This window comes from Pogoniulus pusillus, chromosome 31 (genome assembly GCF_015220805.1).
Source record: "Pogoniulus pusillus isolate bPogPus1 chromosome 31, bPogPus1.pri, whole genome shotgun sequence".
Taxonomy (NCBI): domain Eukaryota; kingdom Metazoa; phylum Chordata; class Aves; order Piciformes; family Lybiidae; genus Pogoniulus; species Pogoniulus pusillus.
The window spans coordinates 2,343,973-2,363,937 of NC_087294.1; the positions used below are offsets into that span (position 1 = coordinate 2,343,973).

At 45.6% G+C, this 19,965-nt stretch overlaps 1 protein-coding gene and 1 long non-coding RNA gene across 3 annotated transcripts in view; one reads left to right on the forward strand and one right to left on the reverse strand.

Moving 5' to 3' along the window:
* The first annotated feature begins 608 nt into the window (after positions 1–608).
* The window catches only part of OPRM1 (opioid receptor mu 1), a 29,453-nt gene continuing 10,096 nt past the window's right edge, over positions 609–19,965 (forward strand). Inside the window, exons 1-2 of the mRNA XM_064169464.1 lie at positions 609–1,083; positions 19,575–19,927. Of these exons, the coding sequence (XP_064025534.1) occupies positions 737–1,083; positions 19,575–19,927 (700 nt within the window). The 5' untranslated portion in view covers positions 609–736. The remainder of the gene's footprint in view (positions 1,084–19,574; positions 19,928–19,965) is intronic.
* Positions 7,380–17,763, reverse strand: LOC135189285 (uncharacterized). 2 transcript variants are annotated; one of them, XR_010308020.1, is made up of 3 exons: positions 17,726–17,763; positions 17,468–17,559; positions 7,380–9,115 (listed from the first exon to the last, which is right to left on the reverse strand). It is a non-coding gene; the product is annotated as an uncharacterized LOC135189285 (long non-coding RNA). The 2 variants fall into 2 exon arrangements; XR_010308021.1 differs by lacking the exon at positions 7,380–9,115 and adding an exon at positions 9,900–10,277.

Below are 19,965 nucleotides of genomic sequence, written 5' to 3' on the forward strand. Positions count from 1 at the left end.
CAGCATTCTTGGAGCTCTGGAACAGAAAGTCCTTTGAAATTCCCAAGGACTCGTGAGATTCGAGTCACCGCCAAAGCACAGTTCTGTTCAGAGTCGCCCCGCACAGCGCGGTGCCGTACAGTTCACCCCATTTTAACACGAGCCTCGCATCGCTCCTTAATCACCCAGGACACGGCTTTGTCAAGACCCCTGATTCATGACGTTTGTCAGTCACGCACTGATCTTCTCCCCGTCCCTCTCTGCAACTCGCCACGCCAGTCTCTCCTGGCACTTACTCGCTGCCCGTGGCGCTCGAGAAATGAACCTTTTAAGTGCCCTCCGCAGGGAAAGGGCAACCGCTGGCGCGCTCCGGCCCCACTCCGGCCTTGCAGCGGCATGACGGGGCTGACAGTCCCGTTCTGCACCAGCTGCGCCCCGGCGGGGGTGCTGCTCACCGGTACGCATGGTCACCCCGGGGGCTACCCGTACCCCCCGGGCCCAGGAGCGCGCAGAGCGCGGAAGCACCGCCTCTCTGCCGCCTTCTGCCGCTCCCGCCGCCGCATGCCCCTCCTCCCCGGGCCGCCCCGCCCGTCGCACACATGTGCTCGTACCCAGCGGCGGGGCGCGCCGTCGGGGCGGGCGGGCGCCGCCGCCTTCCCGGCACCGCGCCCCTTGCCAGCAGCGCCCCGCGCCAGCCCCGCGCCGGGCATCTCTCGAGCGCGGAGAACCGGAGGCCACACTGACGCCGCTGCACGCCATGGCTGTCGCCTACCTGCTCGGCAATGGCTCCGCGCCACTCCTCGCCGGCGCCCTGGAGGTCCCCTTCGCATCCAACGCGTCCGCCACCGCCTGTCGCTCCGCCGCTCCGCTCTGCACGGCCACGCCGGCCGGCGCCTGGGGCAACGCCTCGGCGGCGGCAGCGGTCGGCTGGAACCGTTCCGAACCCTGCGGCGGTGCCAACGGGAGCGCGGGCGGTGGAGGGCCCTGCGCACCTACGGGCGGTGGCCCCTCCGTGGTCACGGCCATCGCCATCATGGCCCTTTACTCCGTAGTGTGTGTAGTGGGGCTCTTCGGCAACTTCTTGGTCATGTATGTCATCGTCAGGTGAGTGCCGCCCTGCCCCGCCCTGCCCTGCCTCGCCTCGCAGCCCCTCCGACTCCGCTGCCGTCGGGGCAGTCGCTCCGCCGCAGAGAGACAAGCCGCGGCGTCCCGACGGGGGATGCTGTGGTTCGTCTCCAGCTGGCAGTGCGCAAAAGGCCACGCTGGGGGAGTGCGGAGGAGTTCCTGTCCCCGCAGGGAAGGGAAGGAGGCTTTTGAGAAAGCGCCGAAGAGGGTGATAGGGGGAAGAGGAACCTGCGGAGGGGCCGTGAGGGTTAACGGAGCTGGGCAGACTAAGAAACTGTTGCTGTGTTTCCGGCGGTGCTCTGCAGACTGTCCGTGTTGCAGCACCTCGGCCAGCTGCTCTGGCCAAAGGGTCTGAATCCCGCAGCTGGCCGCTGAGGAGGGAGGATTTAAACGGAATATCGCTGCAGCCTGGGAGCGCCCCGGCTCACACACCGGCAGCGGCGTACCTCCACGCGGCATTGCTCCCTCCCAAACGCACAACATGTAAATGGCATCGCGTCCAAACGCTCCTCTCTGTTCGGGTTTAGCTCTCGTATGCCTTAAGTCTCGATTTATATGTTTATATTCATGTACATGTATATATGTGTTTATACGTACACATACATGCGTATACACGTGCATCACTACGGCACGATCGCGGCCGCTATCCGTAATCCCTGCTCTCTGGCCGTGCTGCAGTACTTAGCTACTTTTTCACACGCAAGACCATCCGGGCTTTTACGCGTGTACACAAGTGGGACTTTAACACTCAAGAACTCCCATGGCCGTAAATATGCGGAAAACGGGAGAGAACAGCATTCGGGAGGCTGCTGTGCTCGCCGGGGAGCGGGATCGGGGTTCGGCGGGGAAACACTGCCACCTCCCGGGAGCGGCGGGGCAGGATGCAACAAGACGTTTGACCGAGATGCCCTTCCTTCGTCGCTGCTCCTTGTTTGCAAACTGAACAGCCGACAAGTGCTCTGTAGCCTGCAAGTCGCTGCTGCAGGGGTGGCCTCTGCAGGGGTTGTATTTCCAGGTTCCCCAGGTCTAGAAAGCCTCCCTTTTCCTTTTGAACACAATGTTTCCCAAGGAGTTCCTGTTAGGCATAGGTGCCAGTGCCACACAGAGCTGTCAGGCAGGCACAGAGGTCGGCATTCAGCATCAACTGCAGGCCAGCTACACCAGGGTAGCTTCATGTTGGGTGTAGCCCCGACGGTGTGAGCTGCAAAAAGCCAGGAATGAGGGAAGAAGCCAAAGTACAGTTGGATGAGGGGGAAAACCAAAGTAAGGTGATGTGGCACGGCGAGGGATTCTTTCACCATATGTTGAGGATGTCACTACAAAGTCTGTGCAGCTCTTGGAGCTAATCAGAACATGAGCAATGTGCATCACTAGTTCAGACTATAGTAGTTCAGAAATCTAGCAGGTTTAACCATATTTAAGAGGCTGCATTTGAGATGCACAGAGCTAGGGAGATTCTCTAGTGCCTTAGGGCTTTGTTCAGTCTGAGGCTCAACTATCTATCTGAAGATACAGCTGCAGAAGAGCTTCAGAGCAGAGGCATGACTGCAGTTGGTTGTGCAGCACTGAATGCATTCCTCTGGGAGAAAAACAGATGCACAATGTAACAGAGCCAGGATAACTGTCAGCACAGAAGCATGCCACAGGTTGTGCCTGGAATTGTGTATTTATACTGGGCAGAACCCAGACTGGGTTCATATTTCTTACATTAATTAATTGAATTACACTTGCACCACAAAGCCAAATTGCATAAGACACTTGCATTTAGTTTTATACCCAAAGAGAGTATTTTTTCCTGAGATTACATCTTCTAAACAAAGGCCAGAAGCAGCAGAAGGAAGTAGAAATGCATCTTTGTTTTGCAGAAGGAAACACAGATTTTACAGGTTTTGCAAAACCATCCAGGAATTCTGTGGCATGGACAGGACCAAACACAGGTGTCCTGTGCAAGAGCAGGTTTTGGTGTGACAGGGTTTCATCCAAACTAATAACCATGCAACTGTTTACCAGTTTGGGGTGAAAAGGAGTTTACATCTTAATGGTTAAGTGCGATTTGCGGTTTAAGCAGTATAAAAATTTGTTTCATTTCTGTGCTTCTCTAGAGGGTTGGTATTATCTGGAAGCAACAGGGAACCTTTTGATTTATTTCCTGTTGCAAGCTATACTAACATGACAGTATTCACAGTATACATATATGAAGTGATGAGCACTTGTGCTCATATTCATGTATCCTGGGATCCACCTACAAGTAGGAAGTAAACCTTTAACTGGATTGAAATTGGCATCCTATCAGGCTCCCCTTCTTTATCTACTTTTCATGCCACACCTGCTTAAGAAGAGCAAACCACTAAAGTTCATATTAATTTTGAGAAGAGTTGAGATGACTAGAAATGAGATCTTAAAATTACATTGGTACCTGGTTTGCCTTGAAAATGCTAGAAGTTAGGAACTGGGTTAGGAACTGGCTGGAGGGCTGAGCCCTGAGAGTGGTGGTGAATGGTGCCACATCCAGCTGGCATCTGTCACTAGTGGTGTCCCTCAGGGATCTGTGCTGGGCCCCATCCTCTTTAACATCTTCATAGATGATCTGGATGAGGGCATGGAGTCAGTCATCAGCAAGTTTGCAGATGACACCAAGCTGGGGACATATGTGGCTGGGTTGGAGGGCAGAAGGGCTCTGCAGCAGGACCTTGACCGCCTGCACAGATGGGCAGAGTCCAAGGGGATGGCGTTTAATAGCTCCAAGTGCAGGGTGCTGCACTTTGGCCACAACAACCCCATGCAGAGATACAGGCTGGGGTTGGAGTGGCTGGAGAGCAGCCAGACAGAGAGGGATCTGGGGGTGCTGATCGATACCTGCCTGAACATGAGCCAGCAGAGTGCCCAGGTGGCCAAGAGAGCCAGTGGCATCCTGGCCTGCATCAGAAATTGTGTGGCCAGCAGGAGCAGGGAGGTCATTCTGCCCCTGTACTCTGCACTGGTTAGACCACACCTTGAGTGCTGTGTTCAGTTCTGGGCCCCCCAGTTTAGGAGGGACATTGAGATGCTTGAGCGTGTCCAGAGAAGGGCAACGAGGCTGGGGAGAGGCCTTGAGCACAGCCCTACGAGGAGAGGCTGAGGGAGCTGGGATTGGTTAGCCTGGAGAAGAGGAGGCTCAGGGGTGACCTTATTGCTGTCTGCAACTACCTGAGGGGTGGTTGTGGCCAGGAGGAGGTTGCTCTCTTCTCTCAGGTGGCCAGCACCAGAACAAGAGGACACAGCCTCAGGCTGTGCCAGGGGAGATTTAGGCTGGAGGTGAGGAGAAAGTTCTTCCCTGAGAGAGTCATTGGCCACTGGAATGGGCTGCCCGGGGAGGTGGTGGAGTCGCCGTCCCTGGAGCTGTTCAAGGCAGGACTGGACGTGGCACTTGGTGCCATGGTCTGGCCTTGAGCTCTGTGGTAAAGGGTTGGGCTTGATGATCTGTGAGGTCTCTTCCAACCCTGATGATACTGTGAATTTGGGAGGTAGGTGCTAATGTATTTGACACTCAATCCTTGGAGAGTCCAGTCCCAGTGGAAGAGCAATTACTTCATATTCAGTGTGCTGCATGCTAATACCTCATGCTCAGCTGCTTTAGAAATACTTTCTAAATAATTACTCTATTATTCTTGGAAACAGTATTCATAAAAGCTTTCTGCATGAAGCTGAAACTTGGGTTTAGAGGCATAGCCATACAAGTGCTTGCCTAATGTGGAAGTGTCACTCAGTCCGCAGTGCTATCCTGTTGTCCCAGCTGGCATAGGCAGTGGTCAGAGAGCAGACAGGTCTGATAAGGAGTTAGAAGTGTATTGTTACTTTTTTTGCATGAAAATCAGGCTCGTTATGCAAAGCAGGTCCGTGGTTCCCAATTGATTACGTGATTTCATAATTAAAGCAGTATCATCCACCCACCTCATCCTCCCAAATGGTTCCTGTTCAGCTCTATACTTTCATCCCTGAATTAGCATTTAGGTATTGTATCCGTGGGGCGTGTGTGTGAGACTGAACTCCATGTTACTAACCACTGAGCCTTTTCCTTTGTCAAGTACACCAAATGCCTTCAGCAGTAATGGTTGGATGCCATAATGCCAGCCATGAAAGTCCCATAGTCTGAAAAATCTGTAGATAATGTTTATTGTCTATTTTGCCCATGTACTTACTATAAGTGTAGGTTAACTGAGATGAAGACAGTGTTGTTAATGGCTGTGTCAACAGCAAATGCTGCTTCTAGCAGCTACAGAATAAAGCAAGACAGTGTACAGTTATTACCCTGTGGTATTGAATTAATTTACACAGTAATCTATAGTCTTTTCCAGCTTTCTCATCAAGTCAGTGGGGTATTAGTCACAGAAAAATATGCCCTGTGATTAAGGAAACGTGCTGGAAGCTGTAATAGATCATAGATTAGAGAGAATCTTTCACCTTCACTGGTGTAGAAGAGAGGAGTAACTCTCAGAGGTCCCAGACCACCACGATGCCAAGTACCCTGAGAGGATTATAATTCCACCAACAGCCGCTAAAGTGATCCAAGTCAAGAGTGATTCCTTAATAGCTTTGCTATTAATTTTGACACATAACATAAACAAAGGGGCCTCAGGTTCTCCATGATCCTTCACAGGAGGAAGGAAATGTCTTATTTCATTATAGTAAATGGTTACTTTGCTTTACACACACACAAACCCAACCAAACAAAAAACACCACCACCAAACAAACAAAAGCAGGGAAGAAGTTCTCCATGAAACTAATAGATTTCTGTGCTTCTCAAAATAGCCTCCTAATTGTGTTTTGTGAAAAGAAAAATCAAAAGCTGTGACTGAAGCATCATTAATCTGGAAAGACTGGGCTGTACTGAAAGCTCTGCTTACTTCAGCTCACTCAGGCTTCAGGGGAACTCTTAGTAAGAGAGATAGAATCTGGGGCAAAATTGAATGGAATTTGGGGTGAAATTTCAATTGTAGAAAGAATTGATACCACCAAAAGAGTAAATATTCTCACACTGGTGCACAGAGGAGAGAAAATTGAGGGCTTTGGAAAGAAGTCATAATGTGTGAAACAGAGAGATTCTGTTTGGAGAAATAAACTGAACGTTGTCACGTGCTTGGAAGTGGCTGAAGAGAAGCAAGGTTTATATAAACCAGTCTGGTTTTTGTGTGGGGACATGGAGTTATGAATGCAGTGTGAAAGAAGGCCTACAGCATTTCTTGAAGAGTAGATCAGGGAACTTAGAAAACAAGAAATGCATAAAATTAATTATTTTCTTTCCTCTCCTCTCCACAGTTGCAGTTCTTCACAGAGAGAGTGATTTCCCATTGGAATGGGCTACCCAGGGAGGTGGTGGAGGCACCATCCCTGGGGGTCTTCAAGAAAAGACTGGATGAGGCACTTAGTGCCATGGTCTAGTTGATTGGATAGGGCTGGGTGCTAGGTTGGACTGGATGATCTTGGAGGTCTCTTCCAACCTGGTTGATTCTATGTGGATTCTATGTGGATCAACTTCTCTGTTTGGATGTCACTGTAGTGTGTGAATACATTCCATCTCGTTGCTAAGAGCTGTTAACTAAGGCCACAGGAGCCTCAAACTGGCATGTTGAGTTAATACTACTGAGCAGCACAAATCAGTGAATACCTGGGGGCAGAACTGGGGGAGGCAGGTTAGGCAGCAACAGCACAGGCACTGAATTAAACGAGCAGCATAACGAGGGAGTCACTCTCAGCACTTGCCTTACAGGAAGGCAGGTGTCCCTGTTTGCATGCTGCTTGTGATAGTTTACCAGCCTTCACTAGCGGAAATATGCTTGACTAGCAGGCAGCACCCCTTCTTCCCCCACAGTCAAGAGAAACAGACAGGTAGAACAGCACCTTTGTATTTTTTTAAATAAATTGATACAGATGTGGTCAAAATTTGACCAAAAAATACATTACCTGAAATCCTGGGGCAACTCTTAGCTCATTGAGGGAGCAGAGGTGACTGCAGAGGAGGGCTCTGCTAGAAGCCACCACTAGGCATTTCCCCTCACACTTCATTCCTCTTGAAAAAGCTGGTTTGATCTCACTGTATTTTTCCTGTGATTTTTTTTCCCTTGTAAAAATAAGTTAGATTATACCAACTTTTCATGGCTTCAGTAGAAAGAAATTAGAAAATATTGCAAGCACTATTCTTTTTATTATGTAATTGTTAGCAAGCTAATGACTCATGAGCTAATAAGCTAACATAATCCTGAAGCACTGCTCTATTTCATTTTTATTTACAGTACTTTTTCAAATCATCAGAGCTTTTACTCAACACTGTTGATAAGCATTTATAGGTTTTCTAGCTCAAAAGGTGGCACACTTACAAAAATCTCAAGCATGACATGATGTAAGGCCATCATAGTCTAGCTTGCTGTCCTCTTCCAGCCATAGCCAGCAGCTGGTGTTTGGTGAAAGAGTGGAAGAAATAGTGGCATCACTGTGTGAGAATATCTCCAAGCATCTTGTAGCCAGCAAAGATACTTTGTGAGCTGCAGTTTGCATCACCATTTTTTTGGTGCTTTCTTGTGGACACTTCTGACATGCAGTGGTCCCAGAAAAAAAAAATAAATCAGAAATAAGGTTGGAAATAAAAGGTCACAAATATTACCACTTCTGAACAAAGCTGCTTTGAAATGAATGTTCCCTAAAGCAGCATTTCCAAATTCTGAAACATGTCTAAAGATTCTGAGCTGCTTACTTTTGAGCTTGGGTGTTCTGAGGTGGAAGCTGTGGAGATTATCAGACTTATTAAGAATTCTTTCATATTTATTTTCATTATGATTCCAGGTGAAAGGACATTTTTTCAGCCCTTGATGATCTGCTTCAAAATACAAATATATTCATTATATATTTTGAAAATGCAAAGCCAGCTATTTCCTGGATTGCTGTGCTTAGTCTGATCTCAGACTGAGTTCTTTCTCTAAGCTTCTGTGTCTTACTCAGTTTATACCCTGAAGTTTGGGTTTATGGGTTTGTAAATGAGAATGTAATCATTATCTTTCAAAGCTCCTGCTCTGTTTTGAAATTGGCCTTTAATGTCATTCCCTAGCAAGGTGTTCTGCAGCTTAGCCCAGCTGTGTTGAGAAGCATTCTTTTCATCCATTTAATGTTAAACACTTCTAAATTTTATTTATGTTTCCCTTTTAATTGGCATGATGAGAAGAAAGGTAGAGATGACAGACTATAGCTAATCAAATAACTGCCAAGACATGAAATAGCATGAGATTTTTCACCTTTTGCTTAAGAAGTGTTCAATTATCAGCTATAAGATCTTCTATCTCAGATCAGGAGTAAAACTTCAAAACAAAAATGTGTAAAATGGAGCATCTCCTTCTTGTGTTGTATGGACCAATCTCAGCTGAGAGAAGTGTTTAGCCTAAGGAGTAGCAAGGAGCAGAAGTTAGGGTATCCTTTCCTGCTTTTGCCCCGTGCAGTGCTAACCTCCAGCTGTACCTGTGCTGCCTCTATAGAAAAATCATCCAAGAAACCAGTTACCTTAATCCTTCTCAAAAGATGATCATCTCAGTACCTCCCTCAGAGCCCCAGGTTCGGACACAAAACCATCATTCCTGGTACTTTTGAACTGGTCTTCTCAAGACATATAATCCTGCCCTCCTGTCTGTCATGCCTGCCTCCCTGTTTCACCCATCATGAGTTAAATTTCTCTATGCTTATTCTCTCTGTTCCCTTAGTCTCATCTCTGTTGCTCCTTTCCAGATCACACTCACCAGCTTTGCTAGAAGATACCATCTCTTGCATACAAGAGACTATACCTTGTATCCTTAGCATTTTTTGTTCTGTACAGTCTGTGGCCTTTTCTCAAGCCCATACTCTCTCCCTGATACCCTGTGGCCACAGGGCATTACCACTGCTTTCACCCATCACACTTTGAGGCTCTCATATCTGCTAGTAGTTAGACTGTCTTCAGAAGCTTCCTTGTCAGCTTCCCTGCTGATCAGGGGATGTTTCATGTATCAACACCTGGAAAACAAAGAAAGTAGCTAGGTTAACTTGTCTCCTTCAGAAAAATGTTACCACAGTTAGATGTGGACAGTGATTTACTCTCTGTCATGCTTCCCCAAAGTCAGAGAGGAGAAAGTTAAGATGAAGATAGCAACAATTTTCTCTTCTGTGTCTTTCTGATAAAGCAAAATCTTGAACAATAACCACCCAATGCTGGATAATGGCAATATATTAGGGCTGGCCTTTTAGGGCCATTGATTTATTTGAGAGAGATGTGTTGCACAGTAACTGCAAAAGCAGCATTCTTTACTGGAGACCCATACCTATGCCCAGGACCAGACACAGAGACTCAGCTAAAGGTACCTTAACAAGCAGGTCAGACGAAGTCCTGGAATAACTGGCAGGCTATTTTCCCCCTGTTCAGCTAGGCTGACAGGGAAGGAAGTGTACTGGCAGAAGACTTTTGGGGCATTGGAGCATACATATTACTGGCTTAATTTTGCTTGTGGTGTGGAAGAGAGTGAAGTGAAAAAATAACTCAGCAGTGGAAAAACAAAGTGTTAGGGAGGAAAGAGGTATCAGCTGAAGCAGCTGTAGCAGCAGCTACAGTCCAGCAGTTACCTGCCCTGCATTCAGGTCCACATTCAGCACATACATTCAGACTTCTTAGGAAAATGGACATCCCCATGCTAGTGTGTGAGAAGGGTGAAGGTTACCTCATCATAATGTTTCTGTGATCCTGACAAAGTACATCAAATTGCTGTACCTAGTGCTTTTAGATCTAGTACGCTCTCTTGTGTCATGTCTAGACACCTGAAGTGATGCTTGATGTCTGAATGGTTTTTCATCTTTCTAATGAAACCACTTTCAGTGGTCACAGCACTGGCTGGGTAGAGCTGTGTGCTGAGAGTCAGGATGCAAAGCTTTAACAGGAAGGAAGAAAGAAGCACTGCCTCTGTCTTTCTTAGAGTGAAATCTTCCTTCTCTTTCTGTCCAGCTTTGACCTCCAAAGTCAGGATCAGTGCAGTAAATTAATGTGCTGCAAATTGCCTGATTTCATTGTAGCTAAGTGTGAATTTCCTGCTGCAATGTTCCACCTGCTGGAGAGGGTTCTTTTGTTTGTTGTTTGTTATTTTCCCTGAGGACTTGTCATTTTTAGATGACATCCTTGTGGAGATCTCTGCAGAAAAACATAAAATGAGTAGATTGTAACCACAGTGTGGCATGGTGCAGAATCAGAGTGGTCTGACCACCTAATGACATGTAGAAGTTGTATGCAAATGTATTGTGCTTGTAGTCAGAGCTTGAATTCAATGGCTCAAGGCATAAGCATTCTGAAGTACTCATGAATAGAAAAATCAAAGACTAAACCTTCAAGCTGGTTAAATCATATGCTCTCCAGACAGGTGCTCATCCAGAATATATATGACCTCAAAACTTTAATAGGTTTCATGTCTGTGGTAGCACATCACAGCTGTGGCTGGTACAGTACAGGTCTTTCATTCTGTAGTGACCAACTCAATGAAAGAAAAAGACTAGTAAGATAGGTTACTGATAAGTTATGGATTATTTGTGACCCTTTAGCTCAGAAGTACTTTGTAGAACATGACTGAGAGACTTCATTTCAGTATCAAACATGTGAACTGGATTGGCAGCAGAAGATGTTTTTGAGGGTTTTCCCAGACAGTCCTGAACATGACACGACCTTTAGTCAAAGCTTTAAGGGCTCAATCAAAACTGGAAGTATCTAACAACTCAGGAGACCACACACACGAAAAAAAAAACCCACCCCTCTTTCCAGCTGTTTATGGGTTGCATATACATGATGCACCAAAACAGCCATGGAATTAAGTGTTCCTTTAAATTGGTTCAACTAAGCATACTTCATGTTTTAGTCTTTCTGCCCAACAGAGACCTCAACTAATCGAACATACACATATAGTAATTATTAATTTGTTTAAAAAGTCATTTGTGCAAGAAGAACATGAGTCCAAAACACTAACCTAATCTCCAGCATCAACAAGAGTTGTCAGATTGTCTGTATGCCAGACCTAATTGCTGGCTGTTGTTTCTTCCTGCAGCCAAACCACTGCACGAATGACTGCTTTCTGCAATTAATCCTCTGTAATTTATCAACTTTCCCCATATATTTTTTTCACTGAAATTAAAGATAAACCAGTTGAAACAGTCTTTGTCTCCAAATTACCATTCTTTGGGTGAAGGCTTGCATGCCTTTTTATGCTGAAAGTTGTTATTACCAATCATTGGCCAGCCCATCTCCTAAGTGCAAAAGATTGTTTCTGGTTTCCTCCTCACTATTGTTAGGGTGGGAGCAGTTTTCAGATGAATTTGTAATGATACATATGACTGTGCACTCATTGGTCTAACTGTGGATTGCCTTTGTGGTTTCTTTGCACCAGTCCAGTGGTATAAAACTCATCTGGTACAGAAAGTCTGAAAGTTCCAGAGGAGGTTATATTTGAACAATCCACAGGGATGTAAGCAGCTTGTCCAAGAAGCAGCAGGGACAAGACTCAGGTGGCAGCACAGCATCTGTTAGGCTTAGATCATGTGCGATGCAAACAATTTGTTTTAAAGAAATTATATAGTCTTAATGTTGTTTGTTCTTTACTGTTGAGCCATAGACTCACAAGAAAAGACTCTTAAAGATGTTGGAGCTAATAAGGTGGAGACTAAACCATTGGAGTAGTTAGGCTAGAAACAGAGCTGTGGCACATCTTGCAGAAAGAGAGATGTCCGAATACTCTCACAGCTCTCTTGTTGCATGACTCTGAGGTGAAAGGGAAGATGCTCAGGGGGCCTGCACAGTATGCTGCTATGCTTTGTGCAGGAAAGCTAGAGGTCTCCCTAGGTTAGTTTGGTCAACTTTTTGTTTGGTTTGCAAACCATGGGCTGCAAGTTGAAGAGTCACTTCAAGGCTTTCTGTTTGTTCTTGAATGCTGGGAAATTAGTGACTATCTGAAGAGGTTTCTCATGCTTTTCTCTACTGCTTTTTCTCATCCTAAGCAAATCCTAGTTGAGTGGACCTCTACATCTTGGAGCTTTAAACTTCCAAGTATATCTTAAATCCTTGCTGGATAGAAGACAAAGGCAAGGCTGAGTTTTATCTACACAATTAGACATCCGTGTTGTAATTCTAATGTATCATCTACAGCTATGAACCAAAGGAAAAAATGCTTCATAAATATCAGCATATGTTTATAATGTTTAGTGTATGTTTATAATGGAGGAGATAGAAAGAACATATTAATAGTATCAAGAAGGGTGTCAAATTGGATTGTGTTGCTCTAATTTTTCATTGCAGAGATGTAAAAACAACGTTGCTCAAAGCCTATTTCACTTGCAGCCTTGCACAGTCATGTGAAATTTGATAATAGTTTAGATGCTAAAATTTCAAGGCAGTCAGCATTCAGATTTTCAGGGGTTTGCATTTAAGCCTCCTTCTTTATGCATCCATTTGTTTTTAGATTCTTTAGTGGCCTTGAGTGAAACAGTGAAAAAGAGTATTTGTTGAAAGATTATGCTACTTTTGGTATTATAAGGCATACAGTTCTCTTTCTGGTTTAATTACATATAATAGCCAGTCCCTCTAAAGTTATGGAAATCTCATGCCATGCACATCTGTCTGGATGGTGAAATATTTGTGCTGCTTGTTCAAATAGGCAGACTGACACCTCAGCAAAAGGTACAGTACAGCTGAGATTAAGGCTTTGAAGAGCTCCATTTTGAAAGACTGTTATTTTTCATGCTGTTCAAATTGATATTAATCAATTGCTTCAGTATTTATTTCCTTGTGCCAAAAAATACAATCCTGGAGACATAGATAATCTACTTACTTATAAAAATACATGTTTAACAAAGTGTACCTGTTGGAAATAAGCTCTCTGTAAAACCTTGAAATATGCAATACAGAGCAACAGCCAACTCTCATATAACTCACTGAAAAGAATATTGTGAATTTCAATAGGCTTTTGTTGATTGGACAATTATGGAGGTAAATGTTTCTACCACCACAAAAGCTCTGCTTCCTTTCATTGTAAAACCAGCATGATTAGAAATACAAAGATCACAAAACACACCAAAATCCTTCATTAGTAGCCTGTAGAGCCCATTAAAATATAAGGCCAAGAACTCTTAAGCTTAAACTGCAAACAAAAGCAAAATGGAAGGACTGAAAAGTGTCTAGCATCTAAGAGGGATAAAGCCCATGCCAGTTCCAGTGAAGAAAATGTACTCCATGAATTCAGAGCTTTTCCCTACCTGTACACTGTCATACTAACCCAAGAGTCACTCATGTTTTGGGCTGGTCTAGTTATTATTTTGCTGTATTAATCATTCCCTTCAAATCATAAGAAAGGCTTTAATTACTGATTGAAAAAAATCCCAAAACATTGTCATCAGGTGATATGCTCATCAGCCTTCACGTGTGATGGCAGCAGCACTGAGCAGCATAAGCACAGTTTCTTCTCCAGCCATAAGGATAGAGCAGTCACCTTGGGGCTGAGAAGGCATCAGCAGCCTGGAGTGAAGCACAGAGGATCCTTAGCACCTTTGTCAGTTCAGAATTGAGAGCCACTTCCCCTTCACTGCTGTTGCTGCCTGAGTGGGTCACACTCAAGAGCTGAATGCAGGGAAACCGAAATATTTCAGCAAGGGCAAGTGTAACTCTGTGCACCAGTATAGGAGTTGACCTGCTGGAAAGCAGCTATGTGGAAAGGGACCTGGGAGTTCTGGAGAACAAGAGATTAACCATGAGCCAGCAGTGTGCTCTGGGGGCCAAGAAGGCCAGTGGTGCCCGGGGGTGATTAGGAGAAGTGTGAACGGCAGGTCAAGGGAGGTTCTCCTCTCCTACTCTGCCCTAGTGAGGCCCTGTCTGTAGTACTGCCTCCAGTTCTGGGCTCCCCAGCTCAGGACAGACAGACTGGATAGAGTCCTCTGGAGGACTGCAAAGAAGATTAGGGGACTGGGAGAATCCATCTTTTGAGGAGAGGCTGGGAGACTTGGGGCTGTTAGGGCTGGAGAAGGGAATACTGAGAGGACATCTTATAAATGCTTATAAATAACAAGAGGGCAGATGTCAAGAGGGTGAGGTTAGGCTCTCTTCATGGTGCCCAGTGAGAGGACAAGGGGCAATGGGCACAGACTAGAACACAGGAAGTGTGAGGGTGATGAAGCACTGGAGCAGGCTTCCCAGAGAGGTTGTGGACCCTCTTCTGAGACTTTCAAAACTCACTTGGATGTGTTTGTGTGCAGCCTGCTGTAGATGAACCTGCCTTAGCATGAAGGTTGGACTAGGTGGTTGTGCTACTCTGAAGCTAGCTGGAATGTTTTGATGAGAAGACTTAGATGCTAGGCTGTGAAAAGGAAACAGTGTTGATGGCTGCTGCACTCAGGCTTGCTGAGATGTATAAAACCAGGAGCACAAACACAGATAACACAGTTGCTTGCTAGCTCTGGTTGCCTGCCCTTCTCTCCCTAGCCTGCTGTCTGTAACTAATCCTTCTACTTTCTGACCCCCCTGGCCAATCTTCTAAACTCGCCTTGCATGTCAGGCAAAATCTGGGGATAAGGTAGAGGGGTGAAAAGGAGGTGGAAGGGTGGTTGAGAGCCCCTCCTGGGGACTCTGGTTTCCAGGAGGGCTGTTGTGTTTCTATATTACTTTTTAACTTGTACATTTCTGTCTATGGCTGTATCTATTGTAAATACCTGCTTGTATGTTGTGCTAAGCTGTAAATATAAAGCTTGAGTCTAATTTCCAGCTCAGCTGAGTCTAATCTGGGTGATTTCATAAGAGTAGGGGGGCAGGTAACACCCAAACCATCACAGTGATCTCCAGAAGTCCCTTCCAGCTCCTGCCGTTCTGTGGTTTCTGTGACTGGAGCAAGATGGATATATCTGCTCACAGCATATTCAGACCTCCAGGTTAGCTCTCAGGACAGAACCTTAGCCAGGCCTTGTCCACACATGTGGCAGAGACATTTATTTTATCACAAACACCAGGAGCATAGCAGCAAGAGGGATTGGTACAGCATTTTCATTCTGGGTAATAGCAAGGTCAATATCAAAATATCACTATTTTCGTTCTCTGCAAGATTCTCCAGTGAATTGCCCGGAAAACATTTTCTTCTCCTTCCAAACTGTTTTTGCAGTTGGAGCTTTATTGTGCACCTCTCCCACACTGCAATCGTGCACATTTTTCCTAATAATGGATGCTTGCAGTGCCTACCCTCTTCTAGTAGTTACAGTCTTGCTGGACAAACAGAGTGTTTCTGGAGGGAGAGTTTTTAGGGTACCTTCAGCATATAGGTTTTACTTACAACTTGGAAATATCATACTTTGATTGTGATGACACCAAGCTAGGAGCAGGTGTTGATCTGTTGGAAGGTAGGAGAGCCCTGCAGAGGGACCTGGCCAGGCTGGATGGGTGGGCAGAGGCCAATGAGATGAGATTTAACAAGGCCAAGTGCAGGGTTCTGCACTTTGGCCACAACAACCCCAAGCAGTGCTACAGGCTGGGGACTGAGTGGCTGGAGAGCAGCCAGGAGGAAAGGGACCTGGGGGTACTGATAGATAGTAAGCTGAAGATGAGCCAGCAGTGTGCCCAGGTGGCCAAGAGAGCCAATGGCATCCTGGCCTGCATCAGGAACAGTGTGGCCAGTAGGACAAGGGAGGTTATTCTTCCCCTGTACTCAGCACTGGTCAGGCCACACCTTGAGTACTGTGTCCAGTTCTGGGCCCCTCAATTCAAGAAAGATGTTGAGGTGCTGGAACATGTCCAGAGAAGGGCAACAAAGCTGGTGAGGGGCCTGGAACACAAATCCTATGAGGAGAGGTTGAGGGAGCTGGGGGTGTGCAGCCTGGAGAAGAGGAGGCTCAGGGGTGATCTTATTACTGTCTACAACTGCCTGAAGGGGCATTGCAGCCAGGTGGGGGTTGGCCTCTTCTCCCAGGCAGCCAGCAATAGAACAAGGGGACACAGTCTCAAGTTGTGCCAGGGTAGGTATAGGCTGGATATTAGGAAGAAGTTCTTCATAGAGAGAGTGATTGGCATTGGAATAGGCTGCCCAGGGAGGTGGAGGCACTGTCCCTGGGGGTCTTCAAGAAAAGCCTGGATGAGGCACTTAGTGCCATGGTCTGGTTGACTGGCTAGGGCTGGGTGCTAGGTTGGCCTGGATGATCTTGGAGGTCTCTTCCAACCTGGTTGATTCTATGATTCTACTTTCTTAAGACAGAGGTCAATAAAGAGCATGGATCTACTTGAAAATCTTTTTTTAGGCTACCTTAAGTTGAAATTTGGGGGTTACTGGCTCCTCATGCACAGTGCTAGAGAATGAGAGAACAAAGCCACTAGGTGCTTCTTTAGATGTTCAGCATAAAAGCCTTCTAGAGTTTTTTGACATTTTACATGGAAATGTAAAATCCATAGGTACTTTTCCTGCATAGCTCTGTCATCAGGTTGTGGCTTTTTTGCAGCTGACCCATGTTATGAAAAAATGAGAGAGAAAAAAAACCCATCAATATGTTTTATGCTGTGATGGATTAGGAATTACCACCACACCCCCACCCCTGCCAGTGAGATTTACCAGACTAGCTCAGACAGCTTGGAGGTGAGATGAAGCTTCCTTGGAAGTAAGATGAAGCTGTAGTTACAGCAAAGCAGAAGTTACAAGCATATATACACAACATTTACAAGTATTTACATACAAATTAGAAGTAATACAGAAATCCAAACTCCCTCCCAGAGAAAGGAAACTGCCCAGAAGGGGCTCAGAGCTACCCCTCTCTTCCTCCCCCTGCTTTTCCAGACAGACAAACAGAATCAACCAGCAAAGCTTACAGTGTTAAGTGTTAGCCAAGATTAGTGGAGAAATATTAGAGCAGACTGAAGGTGAAGCAAAAGGGAGCAGCACTGCAGACCAGAGTGGGACGAATTTTTGACATTTTAGCCTTCAATCCCTCTCAACAAACCAATGAATGGTGCAGACATCATTACCCCCACTCTTCACCTATCTGTAGCACCTCCTGCTCCCCTCCAAACCCTTACCTCCCCTAAGCAGCCCCTGCTCTCCCCTTTCACTCTGCCTAAACAGCTCTGCTCTACCAGCACCATTTTCATCCCTGCCCCATAGCCTGGGGCAAGACCAGCAAACAGCTAAAATATCACCCAGAAAAGCTCAGCTCCAACAAGGACACACGTCCAGCACCTGTGCATACTATTGCAGTGGCCATTGATGCTAACCCTAACTAAAAGATCTTTCAGGGTCCCTTCCAGTCCCTAACAATCTGATTCTCCACCACATCTCACCTTCCTAATGCGGTTCCTGCTCCCCCATTCCCTTACCTGCTTACCTCTCACTTTGCCTGAAGAGCAATTCTTCTCCACCACCATTTTTGCAGTCAGCTCAGAGCCCGAGGCAAGACCCTCAAACAGCTAAAATACCCTACAAAAGAAACCAGCTCCAGCAAGGACACACATCCAGCACCCGTGGCTGATGTTGTACATTGCAATGGTTATTGAGCCTAACCCTAGCGAGCCAGGGGGCCACCAGGCCCCCCGGCCTTTGAAATCCTCCACCAATTCACCCAGTGCACACCATGGAGACTCACCAGGGATGCCAGGCAGAGGATCCCTTGGCCCACAATGGGCCTAACTTGGAGCTTCTAGCTTTGCTGGGGCAGAATATAAAGGGGAGTAGGCAGGGAGGGCAAAGTGGCCACACCTGGGGTGGGAGGAGACTCCCATAGACAGCTAATAGCAAACGGCATCACCTGGTGGCAACACATCTGATGTGTTAGGATAGGAAATTAATTAAATGGTGATTAATTAATTACAAGCATAACAGATGATAGCAATATCTGTAATCAAAGGTGATTACATTATGCCCAGATCAAATAGCACAATGAAGATATGTATTTGAACAAATAATGCTGGCTAAAGCACATCATTTAATTTATCTGCTGAAGGGGCGAATGCAGTGACTGACAAAATATCCTCTGTGTTAAAAGAGGAGGGATTCAAATAAAGCCTGAATGAGACATTTTGTGCCATGGTCTAGTTGATGGGACAGGGCTGGGTGCTAGGTTGGACTGGATGATCTTGGAGGTCTCTTCCAACTTGGTTAATTCTATGATTTTATTATTTCCTTTTTATAACCAGTGATCTAATTCCTCTCAATAATGATCCAGTTTGCCTCAAACTAGCACATATGCTTTGTCTTCCCCAGCAGGGTTGCTGCCAGATCTTTTCAAAGGAGCTATTCCTCTTGCAGACCACTTAATAAATTGTAAAATGTTTAATCAAATGCTGTTCTTGTTTCTTTGCAGAAAGAGGAGGCAGTTTTATCAAAAGACCAAGCATTCTAGCCCCTCACAAAAGGCAGGCAGCCACAGTGTGCAGCCACCTTAGCAGCAATCAAGACAGCAGGGCAGCAAGGCCAGGAATATTGCATGGAGTGAAGCATCCATTGTAACACTGCAAAAATACAGCATCCTCATAAAAAATGGATCTTAAGTGCTACTCAGCTAACACAATAGACTTGAAACAGCAAAGGGCTCTTCAGAAGTTTGATGAAACCGAGGAGGATTTACTAATCTCCCCTCAGTAATGCAAATACAAGTTAAAACATAAAGAGCTCCCCCTGCTCAGCTGTGATTAAAGTGTGACACATTAAACATTCAGGAAGTGTTTTTTGGGTTGTTAGCATAACAGACTTAGGAAGAAGAAGGTACAATGGAGGCTGAAGACCATTCTGCCAAAACAAGCACTGTTGTGCAGAGCAACCATTCCTACCTCAAGCACCTACCACCTGAAGTGGTAGTTCTATTTGTACATTCAGTGTGTATGGTTGATAGCATCCCTTTTCACATTACATTAAAAGAAGGTCTGTCCAGCTTGGACACTAAGTTCAGTAACACAGTGCAGTAACCATCATTGCAAATGTTTAGAGTTCTGTGATTACAAACAAATAAAGTCTAAAAGCCTGGAGTTTCAGACACAGTGGATTTGATAATTATTCTCCTTTAGGTGCTTACTCCCTGAGGAATGAGTTAACAATTGAGTTATCTGTTTCTACCATTCCTGTATGTGATATTTGCTATGACTTGATGTCCACTAAAGGGATGTCTGTCCATTTAGTAGAGTGTCTGATACATACAAATGCCATTTTTTTCCCAGCTCTCAATTCCTCAGCATCTATACTATTTCTTGCATGTATATCCTTTCTCTCTGCACAAGTTAATCTTTGTGTTCTTTCATACACCTTTTAGCTATCATAAAAACACTGTAAATAAACCATAGCAAAGTCATTTGATTAAAAGCAGAAGAGATGAACTTTGACAGTATCTAGACCATTATTTCACAGAAATTTCTTACAGATGGTGCTCTAGACTCAGTTTTACTTGACATTGTCAGCTATGATCATTCACATGCTTTCCTGTTTGTTTGTTTGCTTTCCAGGTACACGAAAATGAAGACTGCCACCAATATCTACATTTTCAATCTTGCATTGGCAGATGCCCTAGCAACAAGTACTCTGCCATTCCAGAGTGTGAATTACTTGATGGGAACGTGGCCATTTGGTACCATCCTTTGTAAGATTGTTATATCCATAGACTACTACAATATGTTCACCAGTATCTTTACGCTCTGCACCATGAGTGTGGATCGCTATGTAGCCGTGTGCCACCCAGTGAAAGCCCTTGATTTCCGTACCCCTAGAAATGCCAAAATTGTCAATGTTTGCAACTGGATTCTTTCTTCTGCCATTGGCCTGCCAGTTATGTTCATGGCAACTACTAAATACAGGCACGGTAAGTCTGTCTGTCATTGCTAAATCAACTATTTCAGT